At 38.0% G+C, this 24,677-nt stretch overlaps 1 protein-coding gene across 3 annotated transcripts in view; it reads left to right on the top strand.

Annotated features, from left to right (window-relative positions):
* luzp1 (leucine zipper protein 1) overlaps positions 1-24,428 on the top strand; it is a 50,574-nt gene extending 26,146 nt beyond the window's left edge. Inside the window, exons 1-4 of one of the 3 annotated variants that reach the window (XM_067367483.1) lie at positions 400-442; positions 9,444-12,666; positions 19,307-19,485; positions 19,644-24,428. In XM_067367483.1, coding sequence (XP_067223584.1) covers positions 9,718-12,666; positions 19,307-19,459 — 3,102 coding nt within the window. In that variant the 5' untranslated portion in view covers positions 400-442; positions 9,444-9,717 and the 3' untranslated portion in view covers positions 19,460-19,485; positions 19,644-24,428. Of the gene's footprint in view, positions 1-399; positions 443-5,625; positions 5,825-9,443; positions 12,667-19,306; positions 19,486-19,643 lie in introns of those variants that run through there. The other 2 variants (XM_067367484.1, XM_067367482.1) reach the window with 2 other exon arrangements.
* Positions 24,429-24,677: the final 249 nt, after the last annotated feature.

The raw sequence follows: 24,677 nt of genomic DNA, 5'->3' as shown, positions 1-24,677 counted from the left end.
CGAACATAAATACAAAGCATTCAGCTGCCAGTCTAATGTGCCAGTTGACAACAAAAAATGGATTCCAAAGATGTTACAAGGTTTTTCTTTTCTTCTCTTTAATCACCCATTAACTCACTCATCCCTCCCCCCTCAATTCTCTTGCACTCTTTCTTTCTCTCTCCTTCACTCTCTCTCTCTCACGCACACACTCTGCTGTTTGTGCCATCTTTTGAACCACGTACTTCTTTGGGCGTCCCGAATTCCACGTGTTTAATTCGGGCATTCCTTCCCTTTGCTCGCAGACAAAACAACAACAACAAAGAGCGAAAATTCTCTGGACCGTGAGCTCTCCCCTTCTAATCACTCACAGGAAATGGGCTCCTGTACAGCTTGAGAAAGAGGGCAAAACAAGCTTTGGATATACCATGTGGTGCTTCTGAGTTGATGATTGTTTGTTCCGGTAGGTTTCGTGAGCTATTACTTCACTTTGACTTTTCTGTTAATGCGTCTTTAAGTGTAGTTAGTTTGGGTAGTTTTCAAAACTGGATTCAGAATGTGATTAGTAATAGTTGTTCTTGATAGGTTGGTTTTTGTTCCAATCAGCTCGCTTGTTAACACACTAAGCTGTGTTTGCTCATGTCTGCACGTCCATAATCTGCTTGCTAGGCTTCTAGTTCCTGTCTAGATGGACACATTGGTCAACAGATAGTTATGATTCACTTTGGATAAATTATTTTTGCAATGCTCCCTGGGATACTCTATTCTGGTTGGTCAGTTAAATCATTCTTTGTCAAATATTGTTGTACAGTGATGAGCAGAAAATACCAATGATTGTCAAATGTCAGAAGTTTGACAATTGTCAGAAGTTCCTAAATAATGAGAAATTGAGTTTTTATGAACTGTACTTGATCTACACTTGATGGTGTGGTTTTCTGTTTGCCCTAATTTCTCGTGCTTGTTTATACATGTCTACAGTATTATTATGATCTGTATTGCTGCTAAGTGTGTGAGTGAGAGAGATATGAAAACTAAATGAAAATATGATGCATCAAGAGGGAGAAAGAACTGCAACAAAGCAGCACTGAATGTCTGTGGTCTGAGTGTGTATATGTGTGTTTTCCTCTGGCAGACCTCTGTTTACCTTGGCCAGCATCTTGCAAACTGTTTACTCATCTATGAGGATGAGCAAAGCTACCAAACACACACATACATGGCTGGATGAAGACATGTCATATATTTCTGTATTTTATAAAAAGTTAATGAGAAATACAAACCTGATTCCAAAAAAGTTGGGACACTGTACAAATTGTGAATAAAAACAGAATGCAATGATGCGGAAGTTTCAAATTTCAATATTTTATTCAGAATACAACATAGATGACACATCAAACTGAGGAAATGTATCATTTTAAGGGAAAAATATGTTGATTTTAAATTTCATGACATCAACACATCTCAAAAAAGTTGGGACAAGGCCATGTTTACCACTGTGTGGCATCCCCTCTTCTTTTTATAACAGTCTGCAAATGTCTGGGGACTGAGGAGACAAGTTGCTCAAGTTTAGGAATAGGAATGTTGTCCCATTCTTGTCTAATAAAGGCTTCTAGTTGATCAACTGTCTTAGGTCTTCTTAGTTGTATCTTCCTCTTTATGATGCGCCAAATGTTTTCTATGGGTGAAAGATTTGGACTGCAGGCTGGCCATTTTAGTACCCGGATCCTCCTTCTACGCAGCCATGATGTTGTAATTGATGCAGTATGTGGTCTGCAATTGTCATGTTGGAAAATACAAGGTCTTCCCTGAAAGAGACGACATCTGGATGGGAGCATATGTTGTTCTAGAACTTGGATTGTACCTTTCAGCATTGATGGTGCCTTTCCAGATGTGTAAGCTGCCCATGCCACACGCACTCATGCAACCCCATACCATCAGAGATGCAGGCTTCTGAACTGAGCACTGATAACAACTTAGGTTGTCCTTGTCCTCTTTAGTCCGGATGACATGGCGTCCCAGTTTTCAAAAAAAGAACTTCAAATTTTGATTTGTCTGACCACAGAACAGTTTTCCACTTTGCCACAGTCCATTTTAAATGAGCCTTGGCCCAAAGAAAATGCCTGCGCTTCTGGATCGTGTTTAGATATGGCTTCTTTTTTTGACCTATAGAGTTTTAGCCGGCAACAGCGAATGGCACGGTGGATTGTGTTCACCGACAATGTTTTCCGGAAGTATTCCTGAGCCCATGTTGTGATTTCCATTACAGTAGCATTCCTGTATGTGATGCAGTGCCATCTAAGGGCCCGAAGATCACGGGCATCCAGTATGGTTTTCCAGCCTTGACCCTTACGCACAGAGATTGTTCCAGATTCTCTGAATTTTTGGATGATATTATGCACTGTAGATGATGATAACTTCAACTCTTTGCAATTTTTCTCTGAGAAACTCCTTTCTGATAGTGCCCCACTATTTTTCGCCACAGTATTGGGGGAATTGGTGATCCTCTGCCCATCTTGACTTCTGAGAGACACTGCCACTCTGAGAGGCTCTTTTTATACCTAATCATGTTGCCAATTGACCTAATAAGTTGCAAATTGGTCCTCCAGCTGTTCCTTATATGTACATTTAACTTTTCCGGCCTCTTATTGCTACCTGTCCCAAATTTTTTGGAATGTGTAGCTCTCATGAAATCCAAAGTTTATCTTCAAACATTTTAAATTGTAATAATACTTCTCAATAATATTTTTGCATTACTCACTGTGTTAAATGTCTCAACCTAATTAAAGTTATGGATATTGATGTGTGCTCCAAAGCAGGTTGTGATGGCTGATGATAGTAAGGTGATTCACTGATTTTTGCGTCTGAAATTAAAATGTGTGTTGTAGCAATAAAAGAGAGTGAGACACACACCAAAGCTTGAACTCAGTACTTTTTAGCTTCATAGCTGAATAGGGAAGGAACAGTGGCGCCGGGTTTAAAGGAAGTCACTCACAAAGGGTTCAGATGGACTCTGGGACTGTATACACACTAACAAACCATTTCCTCTTCACAAACTCGCACACATTGTGAATATGTTAACTGATTTTACACTAATAGCAATAGACTTTTGGTTATCTGGATGTCAAAGTAAGAGAATGAAAGGAATGCATCCTTTCAGAGTGTGTCAGTGTAAACACACATAACAAACAAGAGGATAAAGAAACCACCATCATCAGCAGTCTCTAGAAGTCTTTCTGTGGACAATAACCTTTGAACTTTGACTCAGGAATGCTGAACTGTCTTAGGGTTGTTTTGTTATGCTTTGTTTGCATAGCACTGTACCTTATATTCAAAATGATCTCATACTTTCCATGTGCTTGTATGCATGGCATGAATTTATGATGCCTTATTTTGTTGCTAGGCTTTGTTCTCTTGTCTGTACTTTGTCCAGGAGGTTTGCCATGGCATTTGAGGCAGTGTAAACTGGCAGAACTATTTTAGTCTCTTGGGGTTAATGTATGTTAGTGGATCTAATGGATTAAAGCTTAGAACCCAGATGAGATCTAGATATTTTAAACTGTAATAGTTGTAGTTTTATTTAGGTAGTTCTGCTGTAGTAGATCCTGTTGTGCTGTAATCTCCAAGCAGCAAAAGCAGGTCACCTAAACGGAGCAGATGCTTGGTTTCTGTGTCATTCAGAACTGTAAAGTGGTCATGAATTCATGTTGAATATAGAGGACTGTTTAATTTCTTCCTGTGATGCAAAGCTGAATTGTCAGCATCATTACTCCAGTCTTCAGTGTCACATGATCCTTCAGAATAGGGATGAGCATTTTTCAGAAATATTGCATTTGAATATTTTGGCTCATAAAAATTGAATATTCTAATATTAGTTTATTTAAATGAAGTTTAACAAGAAAGACGTTATTTTTTTCATCAAGTTTTTGTCACCATTTCTGAACAAGCTTACAATTGGGCAATATATACAACAAGCTTACATTTCATTAATTCATTTAATCAAAAGTAATTCGATTTTGTCAGATTATTTAGTAAGATCATTTTTATCTAAGTATTTCCAAATTTCGTGAGGTAGACGACGACATTATGTGATAAAATATAATAAACTTGTCAAACACGCTCCACAGCCCAAGCCATTTTATTTAATTATAACTGCTAGTGCTTTAGTGCTTTTGATTTATCATGGATTCACTGCATTTACAGCCAATTAAAATAGTATTTTTTTTAAATAATAATTACTGTCTGAATATTCGAATATTCGTGCACACCCTAATTGTAATATGCTGATTTGCTGCTCATTTATTATCAATATTGAAAATGGTTCTATGATAAAAAATATTTTTTTGTATGAATGGAATGTTCAAAGGCATATGAAATTGTTTCTAACACTATGTCTTTACTGTCACCTTTGATCAGTTTAATGTGTATTTGCTAAATAAAAGTATTAATTTCTTTAAAAAAAAAAAAACTTTTGAACAGCAGTGTACTGTCTCTTAAAATTTGTTCGACGTATTTGTGACTTTAATGATAAGATCATCTGGAAAAATTCCTGTCCTTAACATTCCCGCTTTATTACAGCCACACCTTTTTAAAGCTTACGTCAATGTTACACTTGTTTGCTTAGCACAAAGAAATCCACACATTTCAGTTTCATTAAATAATTTGATCATCATCACTGTACCATCAAAATTTTTTCACTCATTCAGGTATTTTGGAAAAACATAGTTATCAAGTTTGTGTGAAAGAAATAGTGTCAAATTACAGTTGTTCAGTTTTCAGGTGAGTGATTTATGACAGTGATTCTCGACAGGTTTTGCTTCAGGACCTACATTTTATATTTGACATTTATTTGACGTTTATTGTACAACAGTGAACAAAAATGCCCATACAATCAAACATATAGGCTATTCGTTGTTAATTATTTGTTAAAAAAGAACTTATGTTCATATATGTATTTTTTTACTTCCATAAGTTTTGTTCATGTTTGATTGGAAGCACAACCTTAACTTAAGTTTAACTATGCACATGTAGTTGGTTGTGTTTAATTATTAGCATTTTTCCTCACTGTCCATAGTCCTATCAGAACAGGCTCATTTTTAGGGCATGACCCATCAGTTGAAAACCACTAGTTAATGATGTAACAGACATTGTTTCATTCAGTTCCTTTCCTTTCCTGTTTTCACTGCCAAAACTAATAATGAGAAACAATTAACATTATGACATCAGAAAGAGGTTTTTCAATAAGATCGGCCTTCTCTGACAGCTGTTATATGGCACGAAACGTGTTATACAGACTCACACAGAGTTTTGCAGCCCTTTGGATGATTGTAAATGGCAATTATGCACAGTTTTCAGTAATGCGTCTGCTGTGTTCAATCTGCTGATCCTGAGGACAAATGCTTCGCAGTTTAGCTTAGCATCTTAAAATACACTGACACAGCATGCAGCGCTTCAAATACGCCAGTGAAATTTTGTATCCCTGCTTTATAGGGACCTAAACTGGTATTCTCAGAAATGCACACATAATCAAAACACAATTGCAAACATACACACAGCGAGCGAGAGTCTAGAAATCTCCACAGAAACTCAAATAACAGCATAAATTCTGCTCAAGTACCTGCGTTTATAACAAACATGTGTGGCGGATCTCTCTCTTGCTTTCTCCATTCTTTCCTGTTTTTTAAGTGCGCATGTTGGGCTGAAAACATTTCTGGAGTTGTGCTTTGTTTGTGTCTGCTAGGGTCAGTGGCCGATGTGATGGATTTGCCTCTTTACTAAATCAAAATGGACGTGTAAATGTTTACTTGCCATAAATCGAGAGGTATAAACCTCAAAATACAAAGGTAAATAAGTAAGTTTTTTGAGTGTTTGTTTTTATTTGTCGTTGTTGTCGCTGTTGTCCAGGAGATGTGACTGTTTAACACTGCTTTTGTGCACCATTTATGCAGTCATGTAAAAAAAAATCATTTAGAATTGAATTTTTAAATTTATAGTTAAATTTATGATTTTAACTTTCAAATTTCAGTCGCATTAGCAGAATTTCTGAATAAAATAATAAGAATGTTGTTGACCTTGACCTTCAGTTAAGTAAGAGAAAAATGTCTCAAGTTAGTTCTGAGAAAAGCTCTAGCATCACTTGTTTGCAGATGCTACTTCGTTTGATACGTTTTTATCTAAATCAATAACATTAAGTTCTTTTTCAAGTGTGTCTTAAGTGTCCAAATACTTTTTGAGCTGACTGTATATTTATATTCACTAAGTTTGTATTCTGAAGGGCCTTTTTGCTTATATATTGATTTGTGTTTTTCTTTTGCCTGATGGTGCTTAAAGGAGTCCTGTGTTTTTTTGTTTTTTTTTTGTTTTTTTTTAATCTTTAACTCAATTCAACATCTTTATTTTAGACACTAGGCTGTTCTTTTTTCACCAGAGTCTTTTTGTAGCCCTGCTGTCTGCTCGGCCGTTCAGACGTACAGCCCCACTAAAACATCAGACTTCCTGTCCTTACTTTGCCATTTTTCCAAACGCGGTGAAGAGAGGGAGAAGAAAATGACATGACTGCACAGGAAACAACAAACTGCACATTATAGGCTGGTTTTTGCTTTCATGGAAAAATATATATATATAAAAAAATAAAAAATTGCTGCTTCAAGCTTCAGGTTGCCACTATTTTGTGGCTTGTCAGTTTTTGCCAGAACTGCACGAGTTCAGAGGAGGCCAAACACACACTCTCATCATCTCTCTCTCTCTCCCCCTCGTTCTCGCTTTAATTCAGTGAGCTTCTTTGGCATGACTTTTAACCACACAATATTGACAAATCATTCAGTCAATACATGATTGAAATGAATGTTCACACATAACACTGATGTGCAACAACAAAGCAACTGAAAGTCATTAATTTTTCTTGTGAATTAGTTGTTTCAGGTGTTGTATGCAGATGAGCGATGCAAGTGAGGTGACGTGCAGCCAAGTGTGGTTTCCCATACTCAGAATTTGTGCTCTGCATTTGACCCATCTAAGTGCACAGCCATTTTTTCTGCAGCGGTGCTTAGGTGCCTTACTCAAGGGCATCTCAGTTGTGGTAATGAGAGTGGAAGAGAGCGCTGTTCATTCACTCCCCCCACATACACTTTCTGCTGGTACTGAGACTCGAACCCATGACCTTCGGGTTAGAAGTCACACTCTTTAACCACATGTGATCCGCCTCCTTTCAGATACTTGGCATAATGGAGAAATGTATGTGACTGTAACTGTTCTATGCATTTTGTTTCTGCACACTTACAGAAACAATCTGCTGCTATTTATATACATAAAATTAAATGTTAATTTTTAGCTGCAACATTTTTTTTTATTCCTTGTCAAAATAGATATTTTTTTTTTTTTACAGTGATTGTTATTTCTTATTTTTCTCGTGTATTTGTCTCAGTTAGGATAGTGTGACTTTAAACCTCACCTTTCAGTGATCACAAATAGTTTTTCATCTGGAAGCCATGTTCGTAAAACATAAACTGCCTCTGTCTCTCGGGTGGTTGTGATTGGCATGATTTCTGGGGTTGAGGGATTATTAAGGGATGTTTATAAAGAATAAAGAGCTTCAGGCTGGCCAACCAAACTGATGTCAAGTGCAGGGGAAAGTCTTTTTCCCCCTTTCCTCCAGGGGGAACAGAATGTTCGTGAGGGCGACGGATCGCTTAGCATGGCTTGGACTAATGATATGGTGCATGATTGCATGTGTGGTGCTCTTAAGAAAGAGAGTTTGTGAGAGACAAGAAGCTGAAGCAAGAGAAAAACAGCATTTTTCTTTGCTTTCAGGTACTTTACAGTGCCATCGGTTTCGGTGATGTTTTTCTGTATGGGTCTGGATGAAATTTGTCATCCAGAAACCAGAATTCAAGGCATAGAAAAAAAAATTGAGCCCAGTTATTGATCCACTATAAAATTCTTTTCAATAGGATTTTTCTTCATGATTGTCCTATTTGGTGAAATCATGTTTGTGCTTTTGTAGAAGTTGCAACGGGGAGTGAATGTCTTATTACCCACCTTTAGATTTTCAAATGTGAAAGGACCTACATGTTTTATTAAAAAAAAAATGCATTCTAGATATAAGGATTTAACACTTGAGGGGGGCAGTATGAAACCAGCCCATGTAATTTGAGACCAATGTTGTAGATCCACTCTGCAAGTCTGTTGCATGTATCGTTGAATCGTTATCCTTGGTAGACATTATAGATGTCAATGTTATTTGCTCTTGTGTGGATGGGAATCATTGTGTGCTTAATTCCGACCTTAGAAGCCCCTTCACTAAGGGATCTTGCCAGACTGATTATGAATGTCATGTGTCATGGAAATTTGCCTTAGATGTGCTCGATCTCCATCCTGCTTGGCTGGTATATTTACTGGATGACTCGTTTCCTTTCTAAACCCTGAAGTACTGCTGCCTGCCTCTCACACCATAAAATTATGGGATTATGAAAGTATTATGACAGAATTCCTGCAATCCACACACAGCAGCTCATTCATTTGGGCCCGTCTCCATGTTGGTGGGCCTGCCAGTTGAACGGACATATTGAAATTCACTTTAGATTAAATTGTATAAAATGCTCTGTTACCTCTGGACCTGCTGTTGCAATGTGGGCTTTCACTGTATTTAGTGGAATATTTAATAAGGCTGTTTTACCAAAACAGCTGTCGGCTATCAAGACATTCTGCATTAGTCTTAATAAGAGTCATTTTGAGTCATCATGAGATTGTGATTGGTTGATTAAAATTATCTGCAGTAAATTAGTGAGAGACAGTGGCTCATAGCATCACATTTTTATTTTTAATTTGAGTAGGCACTGCTTGTAGGCTACTTATAGTGTGCGTTGCTGTGGCCAGAACTGTCTTGGCACGTAAAACGCTCTAAATCTTGTTTAGCGTCCTGAGAATGTGAGGGGTGGCTGTCACTATGAATGTTGCCATAGAGACGGGCACATGAACAGAGGCCAATGTCAGTGAGTTATGCTGTTGTCAGCAAAAGTGCAGTACGAAATCGATGCTGAAATTATCAGTGGATGTCCCTTCTCCTTTGCCATCCTTTTCCCCCCTTCCGAGGTCTTCCTTTGCTTAGTGTCCTAATCTTTCCATGTGCTTGTTAATGTGCACTTTGCTAAAAACACATTTTTAAAAATTACAAAAAAAAAAAAAATTGAAATTGTGAATGTAAATTTGTGCACAAATACAGTATTTATTCAGGTTTTTGTTATAAACTCAATGGTTGGTGTGTGTAAGCAAACCATAGTTATTCCTAGTATATTCAATTAATGTGAAATCTGTAAACACAAATTGTGGAATAACATGCATTTCTCATCTGTTTTTTTTTTTTTTGTGTGTTAAATATGTTTTATCATATTTATGTGACGTCATAGTTATACGCTTTATAAATATTTGGCACTGAAGCTTTGTGTTTCTTCTTCTTTTTTTTTGTCTTGCAGGTGATCAAAACTCGCTTGGATCACTAATGATAGTGGAGACGAGGCTTAAATAATAATAAATAAATAATAATAAAAAAAAAAAGATATATATATATATATATTCAAAACTTCCTCCTAAAGGGAAGAGGAAGACATATGGACCTGAACTTTGAATCTGTCCTCTGATTTCTTCTTAAGAGTCCTAGAGCCACTTAGAAAACACCACTATACAAATGTGTACCCCTCTATCAAGCAATCATAAATACCTCACAGTAGATTAGTATCAGAAAGAAAAATGACAGACACAACAAATCGCCATCTGAGACACAAGTTGCAAAGCTTAGGACGACGTCTGGATGAGCTTGAAGAGGCCAGAGGAAAACTACAAAAAGCTGAAGATGAACTTCTTGACATTCAGGACAAAATCATTCAGGCTGAGGGGAGTAATTCCTCACTTCTTGCCGATGTGGAGACAATGCGAAAGAGATTGCTCAGAATTGAAGGCAAAGATGAAGAGGTCAGGAAAGCGGAGGATCTTTGTCGTAACGTTAGGGAGAAACTAGATCAGGAGGAGAAACTTACCAAGGATCTTAAAGTGGAGATTGAACGTCTTCAGCGCAGAATGACTGAACTTGAGAAGCTTGAAGAGGCTTTTGGTAAAAGCAAGTCAGACTGTACTCAGTTGTGCCTTAGTCTTAATGAGGAGAAAAACCTGACCAAAAAGCTTGCAGCAGAGCTTGATGCTTTGAAGGCACGTGTAAAGGAAGTGGATACCTCTGAAGCTCGACTGGACAGGGCAGAAAAATCCCTTACTGCAGAGATGGAGAAACTAAAGAGTCTCACTCAGACGTTTGTGAACGAACGCAAAAGACTTCTGGAAAGGCAGAGAGAGGATGAGAAAATCATACTCAAGCTGAACGAGAAGCTTGAACGTCAGAAAAACAAACTAGGCACAGCAGACCACAGCCAATTTGATTCTAGAGATCTTCGAATTGAGGATGAGTTCTCAACAGGCCTCACATGCAAACTGGCCAGGAAGAAGAGTTTTGAATACTTGAAGCGTTCAGATGACCTAGATTTGAGAAATGAGTCAAAGAATGAGAAAAATAGCTTAGAGGGGCAGGAAGACAATAAGGTTAAAGACCTCAGCCAGGAAGTGGAAAGATTGAAGAATCGTTTGAAGCAGATGGAGTTGGTGGAGGAGGACTTGAAGAACATGGAATCCAAGAATGCTGAACTGATAGAAAAGTACCAGCAGGAAAGGAACCGTAGTCAAGCTCTCCATGATGAGGTTGAGCAGATGAAAATGCAGCTCAACGGTTGTAGTAATAGTAATGGAAACTCTACAATTAACAGCACTACAAAGGTCCTGGAAAATGGCAAGGCAGAAAATGAGGAGATCAATGTACGAGGAGGCTTCAGACAGGAGAAACCTAAAATCCTAAATAGGAGTCCTGCTGCTTCCGAACCAGTCACCTCCAAGTACAAAAGCAGAGATGCGTCTCCTCAGCAGAGGCGAGAAACTAAGCTGAGGAACAAAGACCTTTGTCACTCCAGGGAAAGCTCCCCAAAGACTGTACGAAGGACTCTTAGTCCAGCACATAATGTCAGGAAAGGTTTGAAGACTGGTGCTTCCAGTACTGCTTCTGACAATGAGACAAAAGATGGCAAGAAAGACAAAACAATTGGAAGTGCCTCATCAAGTGCTATCAGTGAAAGCAAGAAAATTTCAGTCCTTAGTCGCTATCCTCCAGCTGCTAATGACCAAAAATCTTGGAAGCCATCAGTCAAGCAAAATGACAGTGATAGCAAGAGGAGTCAAATGGAAAAGTTGTCCAGGTATCCTGGAGTTGATAGTGAATCCAACATGTCTGATAGGGCATTAATATCAGCCAGAGCTGCTATCCTTGCTTCACCTGAGAAAGGACTAACTGAATCTGAGAGTTTAGATCAGGAGGCTTCTGCAATGTTGAGTCTGTCCAAGGCAAACGGATCCTATACTGCTTACAGGTCTCATGTATCGCCATCTGTTCTGAGCGATCATGGTTCTGATGGTCACTCCTCAGCCTCTGAAACAGAATCCACTGGCTCCAGGCGATCAGCAGGTGAGCAAAGTGACCCCCTGATGTCAAGTACAAGTGGAAGAACATCATCAAAGTACACCAGATACTCACAGCTGCAAGAATCTTACTCTGATGGTTCCTCAAAGGGCCCCTTTAGTGAGGAGCAACACAGGCCTCTTACAGTAGAAGAGGATACACAAGAGACTATGCATACTACCTCAGGTATTGAGATCCGCAGGGTATGCAGTCCTCGTGAAGCCCTCCGGTCAAAAGCTGTCATCAAGCAAGCCATTGTTGAGATTGACAGGAAGGAAGTGATGTCAGGGGGAATCTCAGAGCCTTTGACTACCAGTGGGAAGCCCAAGATCTCCACTAAACCAGTACTGAGTAGCAAGATGACTAGCAGTATCACCTTCTATCCCAATGACCCCAGCTCCTCTCGAACAAGCAGTCGGAGCAGTAGTTTATCAAGTGAGCCCCCTTCCAAGGAAAGGCACACTTCTACTAGTAATATTGTCATCGGCCCCAGCAGTGAGCATAGGGGTAGCATCTCTATACCTTACGAAATATCCATCCCTAAGAGTGAGATCACTCTGCGTCAAAGTGACACTGATGTTGACTTCTCTGAACCTCACAGTTACATTGAGAATGCTCCCATGGAGTCAGCCCTCCTGTCTCAAAGCAGCTTCAGCCTCCAGTCTTCAGAAGCTTCAGACTTAAATAATGACATTGAGTCTGGGTTTGAGAGCAGCAGTAGCAACACCACCGTGACCAGCTGGAGAAGCCAGAGACAAAACCACCACTCATATGATAACAGTCTGCCAGAAATGAGAAACATCACTGTCAGGAGCACTTGGAGGAGCCGTGGGGCAGCTTCTGTGGATGAATCTGCTCGAGCAATAAGGCAAGATGGTTCAGAGGATGAGGGTGAGTCTACAACCACCTGGAGAGCATATAGGGCAACTGCAGTGTTGGACACTCCATCAAACTCTAGCACTGTTGCTAACTTTGGAAGTAAACCAAGCCCAGCCGAGGTATACATGCGTAGGATCAACAATGCAGCACCGTCTGTCCTTGAGCCAGGACGAAGGAACAAAAAGACTTCTTCGCCAGAAAGAGCTATTGCACATGAGCCTGTCAGTGCTCAGCAACTTCAACCAAGAGGCCGTAAACAACCCGTTGTGAGTACTGACTTTTTACCTTTTGACCATAACTAATAATGTAGATTCCAGAAGTGTACTGTAAGAGATTTGTTTGGTCAACCGATAGTTGTTTTTCACTGTTAGCGCCATGGTTTAGATCAGTAAAAAAAACATAAAATACGCTTATGCAAAATATCTGGTCATTTGGATCCAATTTTGTATGTTCTATATGTAGTTAGTTTTTTTCCCTTTAATTTCAGTGTACTTGCTGTCATGCCACCTGTTAAAAATCTCAGGAGAGCATTTACGTCTGTCTACATATTTGGTGCCACCATCTTGATTAATATTTTTTAGCCATGGAATTTAACACATTTGTTTCTTAAAGTGTTGTTTGATTTGGAAGTTTTTCTTATAATCTTCTGCATCTGGAAGAAGGTTAAGTGGACAGAAATTTTGTAAGCATGAAGTATTTTTAGATCGTTCTCCATCTGCTGAATGAGAAAAATAGGCCCTTGAGGTATCTCTGTTTTCTGTTTTCTTGATATGGAATCCATACTGGGGAAGTGTGCTTTTCAGTTGTTGTAGCCTGGGCAGTTTTTGGGTCTCTGTCCTTTACTAGACATTTACTAAATCATGAAGAGTTAAACTAGACACTGCCGACTCTGGGGTATGCCGACATGTATCTTCACTATACATGTTTTTTAATATTTGTATGAATAAAGCTGTTGTTTTTTACTAGTAATATTTGAATGTAATATTAGAAATTGATACATGTGTGAAGGATGTTGAAAGCTAATGAAAGACAGGTCAGAGGTCATGCCTTTGTTTTTAGAAAAATTGTTAGTCAGGTCAACTGGCAGTTTTTGTCCCCACAGTTAAACGAATTTGAGCCTGGCATCACCCCAGCAGTCAAAACAAAACAGGCAAAGCAGACACTTTTCACCAGCTTTCACCCTTTTTCACTTACTGAGAATACAAGTAAGAGAATAGAGCTGCACCCTATCAGAGCACCAATTACCATCATCCTCTCATTAAACATCTCAAACAGCCCAGCCTTCAAATTTACCCACAAAGACCTAATTAAATCACTGAGATGGCCCTCAAACATGGCCCCTTCCTGGCACACGCCTTCAAAAACAAAAACTGCCCCTTCTTCATTCTCCCTCTCTTTCTGGTTTCTCACATTCTATTTCATGCCATGTTTGTTTTCTTTGTCTTTTGACCTGATGGATGGCAAATGCCTGATCATTTTTCTGAGAAAGCTGAAAGATTTATGCACAAGTGAATTTTAGCACTTGCATAAGCAGAGGTCAGATCATTTGTTTTACTCCCTTCTCTCTATCACTCAGTGAAGGTTAGTTTTCTTTGTTCTACAGATGGTTCTTCATACTGTCATTGCAGCTGTAAGTTAATATACTGCAATTGTGACCCCATTCACTCACATTTTTTTTTCTCTCTGTTGGGGATACTCCATCATTAATCTTTTATCTTTTTATCTTTAAAGCATCTTTCCATCTGTAGAAGTGAATGTGTACTATATTGTACTATAATTTGTAGTATAAACCTTTTGGAAATTTAAAATTTAAATTTAAAAAAAGAAGAAAAAGTTGGTTGCATAGAGTAAAGTAATGTAATGTGGCAGTACTATACATTAAAATGGATATTCGCCCAAACATTTTGTCATTTACTCACCCTCATGTTGTTCCAGTGGGTGTTTATATGGGTTTTTCTTCAATTGTGAACAATTTTTGGCATGAATTCCCTTAAAGGAGACCTATTATGCCCCTTTAAACAAGATTTAATACAAGTGTCTGAAGTTTCAGCTCAAAATACCCCACAGATCATGTTTTATAGGGTGTCCAGTTTGCCCCTATTTGATTGTGAGCAAAAACACACCGTTTTCGTGTGTACTTTTAAATGCAACTGCTCCTTTCTAGAAGAGGGCGGAGCTTGTGCTTCAGATACTTCAGCAACAACAAAACTGGAGAATCTCACGCAGCTAAAATGTCAGAAATTGTCAGTAATGGTGTTCAGCATTATTTGTTCAAACTGAAGTTGGACACAGATTGAGTTAAAAAATTTTAGAATGCAACAGGACTTTTCTGAATGGTTAGTTGATGAATTTATGTAGGCCTAGTTGTTGTGTTGAGTTAACTTTATTCAGCTTATCAATTAGCCTGTTTCATCATGATCATGTATAAATCATCTACTCCTCAGTGGCTCAGATGCCAGGAGTCTGTGGAGACACTTATGTTCATTTAATACTTTCAAAAACAGAACATTTGTAAAGTTTATGTGGTGCAGACATTATATAAATAGGTGCTATAGCGAGGATATGAACCTGTGACGTCACAGTAGGGGAAAATCTGGGAAAACTTTTACAGACAAATTTTGAAATGATTTATGTTTATTTATTTATGTTAATTGATATTTTTAAAATGAAATATATTTTATAATGGATTATCTAAGTTTTATATTGAAAATCTGGGTCCTGGATGAGGCTAAAACCATAAAATCAATGTGGAAAGTAGCATAAATAAATGAATGCCCTTTTTTGAAGAAGCACCCACATATTCTCAGCAACTGATTGAAAGCAAACTTCATCCATTCCCACTCAATCTGGAGTCCATTAGGAAGGATTTATCTAATCAGCCAGGGTCAGGCATGCATTCAGCTTTATCTCCAACTCATGTGATTTCTTTTTTTCCCTCTTGAATTTAGTCTAATCTTCTCAATAAATACCTCACTCTGGGTTATCACAATGATTGTGACACACACACACATACAACATGATCAATGTTTAAATGAAGAAACCCTTTACACTGAGAATTTGGTCTGTTTATCAGTCGTTTGTAGGTTATTATGAGTTACATTGTAATTTACTTCTGTTCCATTTACTAGCTGAAGTTTTACATTCACAGCTGTGGATACAGTATTGAATTTGTGATTCCCTTATTTCTATTTATTTATCTTATTGCATCAATATATATATATATTTTTTTTTATCTGTGCGTACTCTACAGTGGAATAGCTTGGCCATGGATGTCTCTATTTAAACCTTCAGACAGATTTCTAGACTGTGTCTTATAAATAAGATCAATACCACAGTGATTCGAGGGAGATTGAATCTGTCCATCACTGATGCGGTGTCATTGTGCTGACAGAGGCAGAGGTTTTACCTCCTCCATTATTAATGAAGGCACATGTCCAGGACTGTCCTCGAAGATCAAGGTCATCTGTTTCATGTCTCTGACACAAAGCCTATGTGAGTCAAATATATGTGCTGAAGTCATTAATACTCCTGCTGCAAGGAGAGCTGTATAAAGTAAAGTAATCCCATTCAGCCAGATGTCATGTTATGTTAAGAGCTGGAATGCCTTTTCATCCGTGCTTATAAAATTACACAAATCTGGAGTGATTTATGGAGGAATTTTGATCACAGGTTCATTATGGTGTGTGTTTATATATAGGCAGCCATTAGCTGCTTAAAAATGTAGAGTACTGAAAGTGACTGTCTGCCATACAATGTTAAATGGCACCTGTGTGTGTGATTTTTAAAATCTTTTAAAAGCTTGTCTGGACAGTCACAAAAATGACAGTCATTTGTTATTACACTTTGGATGTGCTGTTATCTTGTTAAATATTTCTTAATGAGGAGACACTTTCAACTAAGCGAAGAAAAAAAGTGTATTAGCACTAAACATAATTGGTTATTCATTATTTTTTAATTTGTAGTGTTCCTAAAAATGCATAAACCTTACAAGAATAAAAAGTAATGTGGCAGTTGGCTACTATAGATTAAAATGGATAGTTAACCCAAAAATTAACATTTTGTCATTTACTCATCCTCATGTTGTTCCAAACCTGTATGAGTTCCTTTATTCTGTTGAACACAAAAGAAGATATTTTAAAGAATGGTAACCAGACAGTTGACAGTAGCCATTAACTTCCATAGTATTTTCTTCCCCTACTGTGGAAGTCAATGGCTACCGTCAACTGTTTGATTACTAACATTCTTTAAAGTATCTTCTTTTGTGTTCAACAGAAGAAAGAAACTCATACAGTTTTGGAACAACTTTTGGGTGAACTATCCATTTAAGTAGGTACATGAGTTCATAAGGTAATACCATAGTACTTTATTATACAGTATGCCATGGTATCATGGGATTACAGGATACCTAAAAGAATACCTTGTTATTACCTTTTGACACTTTTTAATGTATTTTTAATTTAATCAGTTAGGTTTATATAATATAATATAATATAATATAATATAATATAATATAATATAATATAATATAATATAATATAATATAATATAATAAACTACTAACTAATAATTTTAGTTAAAAAAAAAGAATGTTTTTAAAGAATAGTTTAACTCGCATAATCACAGACTTGCATAAACACATACTTGAATCACATTGCATTAGCTTTTATTAAACCCTTTTCATAATGTCTTGCAATAGGTCATGTGTTCTACTCTTGGTACTGAGTACATTATTGCTTGATCTGTTTTTTTTTATTTAAAAAAAAAGAAAAAAAGAAAAGAAAAATAGACATTTGCCATTTCAGCACTAACAATACTAATATTCAGATGTTTTAAACTTCCTGTACCATGGTCTTACATGGAGCCCATTCCTTAATGACATCTTTCTGTATGATTGTGCTTTTGTCATTTCCACCCATTGCCCCTTCCTGAGTGACACAGGAAGTTGCAAGGTTGCGCCTGCCCATTTGGCAGCCAATGCATCGTAACTGGTTTCCTGTACACCCACCTCTCGTATCCCAGTAGGCTTCAAGCCCTATTATGGACAATTAGCATCTGTCTGCTGCGTACGAAATTCCACAGCAGTATGTGGCATATCCTGCTGCCTCATTTGGGAACTTTTTATAACTGACGTCATAAACCATTTGGTTGGCTGTGTAAAGTCTCCACCTTCATGGTAAAGAAAAGAGACAATAGTTGTTCTATATTAGGACTTGTTCTGCGGTCTGAGCAATTTCTTTCCTCTGACATCTCATAAAAGTTTGGTCTGTAGAAAAATTAAGAATTCTGAGACCTTTTGGCCCTTGCTCTGTTCACACAGATTATTATTATTTTTTTTAGAACCCAGCAAATTTACATGATTTACACATTTTTACCACAGACATTAAAAATCTGAAAATATCAGAGAATTTTAAAACTGTGATTTTCCTGCCAGGATAATTTGTGGAAATTAATGTTTTAAAAAGTCATGGAAAATGTCCTGGAAGTTTCTACTGTAAATGCTTTATTATTATGTACATATTATTAATAAGTACATTCGCTTATTAAAAAATCTCTTTGTCAGTCTGTGAATTTCTATAAAATTTATCTTATACAATATACAATCACAAATGAATAGGAAAGTCGCGTATAAATAATTGGTCAAAGAATATTGTTTATTATCATTATTGTGATTATTAGAATCCCTGACAGCAACATGGTGTCGGGCCAGATCCGGCCCACATCTGGTCCGTGTGTAATCCACATGTACCAGATGTGGGCCGGATCTGGGCCACACTATGCTGTTTTCTGTTTTCACTATGCTGTTTCATTATGCTGCCCTAATGTCTTTAAAGGAGACCTCTAATTCCCCTTTTCACAAGATCTAATATAAGTCTCTGGTGTCCCCAGAATGTGTCTGTGAAGTTTCAGCTTAAAAAATACCCCACAGATCATTTATTATATGGTAGCTTGCCAAATTTGCCCCTATTTGGTGTGTCCCATTAAATGCAAATGAGCTGCTGCTCCCGGCCCCCTTTCCAGAAGAGGGCAGAGCTTTAACAGCCCATGCCGCGGTTGCTCAACAACAACAAAGCTGGAGAATCTCACGCAGTCAAAATGACGATTGTCAGTAAGGCAAGGCAAGGCAATTTTATTTGTATAGCACATTTCATACACAATGGTAATTCAAAGTGCTTTACATAAAGAAGAACCCGATAAATAATAAAAATGGAACACATAAGAAATGGAAATAACAGTAAAAACAGAAAATTACGCTATCTGGATGGAAGACTTAGGAAGTTTCAGGGAGTTTTTTGTTGTCTGTCAGAGCAGATCTGAACGGATCTATCTATCAGAGGGATAACTATTCATATTTGTCAGGTGCGTTTAAATGGAGGGATAACTGTAAAAATATTTGTCAGGTAGTTGTGCGTTTACACTTACAGACAAATCTTCCTGGACTAACTCTGTCAGAGCTCCATCTAGGGATAACAAATGCTTACTTCCTAATTCTCCCAGTTCTTTCAACCAGACAGCAAGTTTTAAAATGCATTAAAAGTCAGAAATAAAAAGATTATACATAAAAGACTGATATAAAATGCATTAAAAATGAAATAAAAACAAGAAAAAGAATTACGTCAGTAACGGTGTTCAGCCTTACATTGTTCAAACCGGAGTCAGACACTGATGGACAGAGTCAGGAAGAAGTTACACCTTTTAGGATGCAACTGGACATTTCTAAATGGATGGTGGATACATTTATGTAGTTGCAGTGGAGTTGATTCAACCTGTAAACAAGTTAAACAACCCTTCAGAACATGACAGAATTTGGTGGATAAATGGAAGAGTAATTATAAGTGGAATGTTTTGAGTCTATTGAAGTCATTAGTATTCTGTATCGCATTTGTTGTATGTTTGTTCTCTTCCCAGTCTGCAGATGATGGAGAAAGTGTTCCATGGCGAAGGCAGCCCACAGGTGACGTGGACTCGTACGATAGGCCTGGGAGTCGTGGAGCGTGGTCTAGCAGAAACCGCACAGCAGATGGAAGCCGGTCGTGGTCAAACCGACACCTGGACAATTAATCCATATTACCCACATTTCCAACTAGGTATGTGTCTTCTTATAGCCTTATTCAGTTAAACTTATCAAAAGCAAGAGACCATAGAGGATTCTGGGTTATACTTAATTAAAGCAAGCTAGAAGCTAATTACTCTCATGTTAATGAGTCCTGACCCAAAGTGTCCTTGTGTGTTTTTATTACCTCAGTTGATACATCTCAAAGCAGCCCCTGTGTGAAGGAATGAAGCTCATCTCAACTCTTCAGTTATGCCATGACTTTAACAGACCCATCAGCTGATCAGATTTCCAGGTAGACCCCGAGTGACCACTGGGAACTTTGAAGTACTCGTACATCAACCTGTATGAATTCAACATCTTCCAGCTGTCGCTTTTTCGAATGGAAGTCTCATATTCCTACAGCGATGAATCCTCTTCTGCTCCTTGTAGTGTATTAAAGTCGTCAAACATGACAAGGGAGAGGTGCAGACATGTTGTTGGGAATATGTAAAAGGGGCTTTGGGTCATTTATCAGCATTTTGAAAACCCCACACAGACCTTGTTGGTGCCACAGATCTTGAATTTCATGTGTTATTCTCACAAGGAGCAAGTTACAGCTTGTGGCTTTTCAATTAGATCACACTTCTTTTTTTTTTCTTTTTTGCTGGATGGTTTAATTAAGGAATTCATTGGGATTATTGCACACAGCTAAGATTCATTGATTATCCAGGCAATCACACATATTTTTTGTCAGCCACATTCTAGAAGTACATGCTAAGGCCAACAGTCTTCATTATGCATTGATGTACATATGCCCAATTTTTCATCTTAAAGTGCCTGGTGACCAAGTTTATTTGATCTCATTTGTAATTTGCTCCTTGTATCATGTCAATTTATTACTAGTTTGTCTGTTTTCTTCATCTTTTCTTTAACTGGATTTGATGGTCTCACAACCAGCATAGCGAAAAACACAGGGCCACGACACTAAACGTTTTTAAGAAAAGCTGGGAAATGCATCTGCATGTTGACCTTTCTCCGTCTCGGTAGCTCTGAAGGGATGCTGGCTTTGGATTCCCAACCACTGGAGAAGAATCCAATCACCTAGAGCTCATCTCGATGTGACCTTGTCCATCTGGGTAGCTAACCGGGATTAACCCAAATTCTGGACATTTATAGAGGATTTTCAGAGCAGACTCTTTACAGCCACTCTTTGACTCTAATCGCAAACTTTGCACAGAAAGACAATGACCCGAACTCTCGGTGTGTCACAGAAAACCAGCGTTTGGGATTCTGCTGGTCCGAGTCAGTCTAATAAACCCCAAGACGGGTTGTGTTTTCATGTTATTTCAGCCGTAGAGCTTGTTGAGCCTTGAGGGTGGCTAGCATGACACCACAAAGGATCCAGAATGCTTCAGTTAGGAATGCCTATGCCTGGATAAACGGCCTCACCATTGAAAAAACATCGGAATGCCCATCACTTCCTCATGTCCTCATGTGGTTAGTACTTGTTGAAATATTATTGAATAGAGCTGCTGCAGTTGAAATGTTGTGTACTGTTTCTATTAGATTTTAAACAGTTCAGTGCCACCAATGATTATTTTCTTATTCCGGCTCAGATTCCTTTTGTCCTTGTACACTGCTCTTAAGTGTCCATGTGTATTAATATCTCTCTTATCCAATACCTTGAATCCGACGATGGCGACAAAGGGTCAATTATCCATCGGCCCACCAGATGATCTCAATCTCCAATATCACTGGAATGTGGGCTGTTTTATTTTTCTGTTTGTTTTAATCTAATGCTGTATGTGTAATGTTGTTCTGGGGGTTGATGTTCAAGTGGACAGTTTGCAGCGTCTCACTTGGTTATTACAGATTTAAAAAGATCCACGCCTCACCATCACGGTCAGTTTTGCTTTGTTCTGGTTTCCCGTGCTTCTGTGTCCTCAATAGTTATTCATCCCTCTGGCTTGGGCTGGATGGAGTCTTTGAAACAAAATTGGAAATTTCTGTTTGTCTATCAATTTATCTTTTTTTATTTAAGTCATTCTAATGAATTTGTAATTGCACTTAAATCATTAAAACTCATAAACATAAGAAAACAGACTAGATCTTTCTGATGTTTACAAAATGTTCTTAGCTTTGGTTGTCTCAGAAATAGAGAGGCTACACATGATTGATATGGCTTAGAAACAAATAGTCTTGCTTACATAAGTTCACATTTCCCTAAATAATATTGCCTACCAACTTAAAATGTATTACATTTCACCAAGCTGCCCGTACAAAATGTATAATATGTATATTTTTTGTATTAATTTCTGAACGTTTTCCAAGAACTCATTTGACTTCGGGCGGCAGTTTGGCTTTGTTCTTCTCAAATTTGCCCTACTTTATTCGGCACCGTAAAAACAAACGTTTGTCTTTCCAAATGAATATCGCAGACTTCCCTCTACTTCCTGTTCAGGGGTCTTGGGCTGAAGTGAATATGCTGGCTCCTGTATCTCATGCCCTTGCTTTCTCAGAATACCCTAGTGCCCTGGGCTGCTGTAATCCAAGCTGCCGGTCCCTAAAGCCATTTTATTGGCTGGCTAAAGCAGCAGCAGCAGGCCTGATATACGGTCCCTGGGTTGGTTGCAGGTCGGAGGTCAGCGCTGCATTTGATGGGCTTATAACTTCTGAGGGAGGAAGTGGGACCAGCTGGCAGCAAAAAAAAAAAAGCAGAGTTGGTGACCAGGATGGTGTCCATGTGTGGTACCAAGAAGAACCAGGAGGGTCAGCCAAGATTCTGAAGAGAAGGGAAGGTTTTAGCTGTTTCCCAACTTCCGTAAATAGTTTTAGGCATTATGAATTGTAAATCCCTCTATAATAAAATTGTGCCCACTCAAAGCTTGCAAACATGATCCTAAAACTGCAGCATGACCCAGATTGATGTGATGATATAGAGCAAGTCTGTACTGGAAATACCAGCAGACTACATCTCCCTTTCCCAACCCCCCGGCCAGGCAAAGGTCTCTCGGCTGCTCTGTGGCTTCAATGCTCAACCACAGCTGTCGGAAACCGTAGATTTTATGTGCTCACAAGACAGTCCAGAGTTTCTGAAAGAGGTCTTTTTAAAGAGGCTGACTGAAACCACAATTCTCAAGGAATTCTTCTTCATTTCTCAACCCCATTTACTAAAGTGTCTATACACCGTTCACCCTCAGAAGTCATCTAACACGTCTGATTTTCATTCCTCCACTTTTGTCTTTTGCTCTCTGTGGAAATAATCGGTGCGAGATTCGGTTACACGTCTCAGAACGGATCAAAGGTCATATAGTTTCACATATTGTTCATTTAAAAGAACTAAATCATAAAAATACTTCTTCCTACATCAAGGTTTTACCATCTATATCACTTTAATGTACATCTTAGGTAGCCAAACTTAACCAAGCTATGACACCAGTCAAGAAGCATTATCATGTCTAGCTTCTGACAGTTGGTGATGACTCAGAATGGTTTTTAATCATTTGTAGTGACTATTTTTAAAGGAAAGTAGTTGTAATTATTTTATAAAAGCCATTTCTAAGCAATAAAGTAATATTGAATGTACAGAAGAGAACATTTGAAGGCCTTGACATGTTGTGCCCGCATTATAAGCTGGCATTGGCCCTAAAAGGCCAAAAATAGGTCATAGTGTCATGAAATATGCAGAATCTGCACTTAACCAGCACTTAAATGACTCTTTTAACCTATTTACTTAATCTTTATGGGTTTAATTTTCTAATATGGTTTCCCTTTCTTTTTTTCTTTTTTTTTTTTAATCGCTTATCCCCGAATTAAGTGAATGTACAGCCATCAAAGATGTGTATATATGTACATGTGTTTGTGCACTGGCCACAATAGCAGAATAATTTCACCTGCAGCAACTGTGAGACACCTCTTATATTTTTCTGGGTTGAGATTTGTACAGTTTGCAAAGCATTTTATTTTCATTTGTGTCATCTTTTTTTTTTTTTCCTGTAAGGCCATGTGCGATATATATTTTAGTTGACACAGTGTGCCAAAAAAAATCATTCCAAGGTATTTTTGTAGTTTACATGGAAACGAATGGCTTCTTAAAAGCAATTATGAAATTAAAAGGGTAAATATTTCTGTTAACAAGCTTTTCCTTTTAACTGCTTTTTCAAACTACAATCAGTTTTATTTAAAAGTATCTTGTAATTTTGTAAAGTGGGCCATGTTTAAGATATGTTAAGATTTTTTCCCCCTTTTTTTTATTTGTGTAGATGTGTACCTTAATGGGCTCCTGGAGAGTTTTTTTTTTTTGATTTTTAATTTCAATCTTGTGTTTTATTCATAATTTGTATAAACTATTAAAGTTAGACTCAGTTAAAAGTGTTAATTAACCAGCTTTTCAAACATTACCAACTTGTGCTTTTTTCTTTCATTTTAAGAGAAGTGTCTGGGTGAAGTGTTTATTAAATGTAAGATGGATATGTTGAGCCAGGGGCTCAGTATAGTTCAGTTCTGTTCTCATCTTTTATGAACCGCTCAAACTGTGGGTTTCCCTTCTGCTCATTCAGGGTTCATTCATCTCCTGTGCTGTATTAAAAGTGCTGCCAAAGACAGATTTTAGGCCTTAACACACACACGCGCCACACAGTAACTGAATTAAAGTTCACTGATACTTGCTTACACAGTCTCTTAAACACATTGCACATATAAATACAGGTCTGCATAGTTAAAGAAGGGAGACAGAAGCTGAGTGGTGTTTTTCTGATAACGCAGTGCTTGTAAATGGCTGTCGAGCAGATGTTGATGTAGAGTGAACCTGCGGTGAGGACACAGGTGAACATGCTCATTGTATTCAGCCTCTCAGTATCAGCAATAACACATTCTGTGTTTCAGTCTTACACCTTTGTACTGTAATATTTGTGCATGTTTCAGCATTGTGCATGGAGCTAGACACCTCTTTAGGCTGAACTGCAAACTATATGTATTCCAGCTACTATAATAAAAAGCAACTTGTTTGTAACAGGGTTGGTTTTGTGTGTTTATCTAGTGGCTCATTCATTTGTTTTGGGGTTTTTCAGTTCATTTGTTGGCAGTTGATTACCAAAACTATGACTGAATGGAATGATGGTGTGATAAATCGCTTTATAGAGCTGCATGTACATCCAAGAAGCTCTGTTATCTTTTAATAGATGAATTGGTGATAACAGCAGTAATCAGACACAATAAACCATTGGAAGCCCATTGGTTTCAGCT

This window comes from Chanodichthys erythropterus, chromosome 18, assembly GCF_024489055.1.
Source record: "Chanodichthys erythropterus isolate Z2021 chromosome 18, ASM2448905v1, whole genome shotgun sequence".
Taxonomy (NCBI): Eukaryota; Metazoa; Chordata; class Actinopteri; order Cypriniformes; family Xenocyprididae; genus Chanodichthys; species Chanodichthys erythropterus.
Note: the sequence above shows the minus strand (reverse complement) of the source record. Positions and strands in the feature narration are given on the sequence as shown.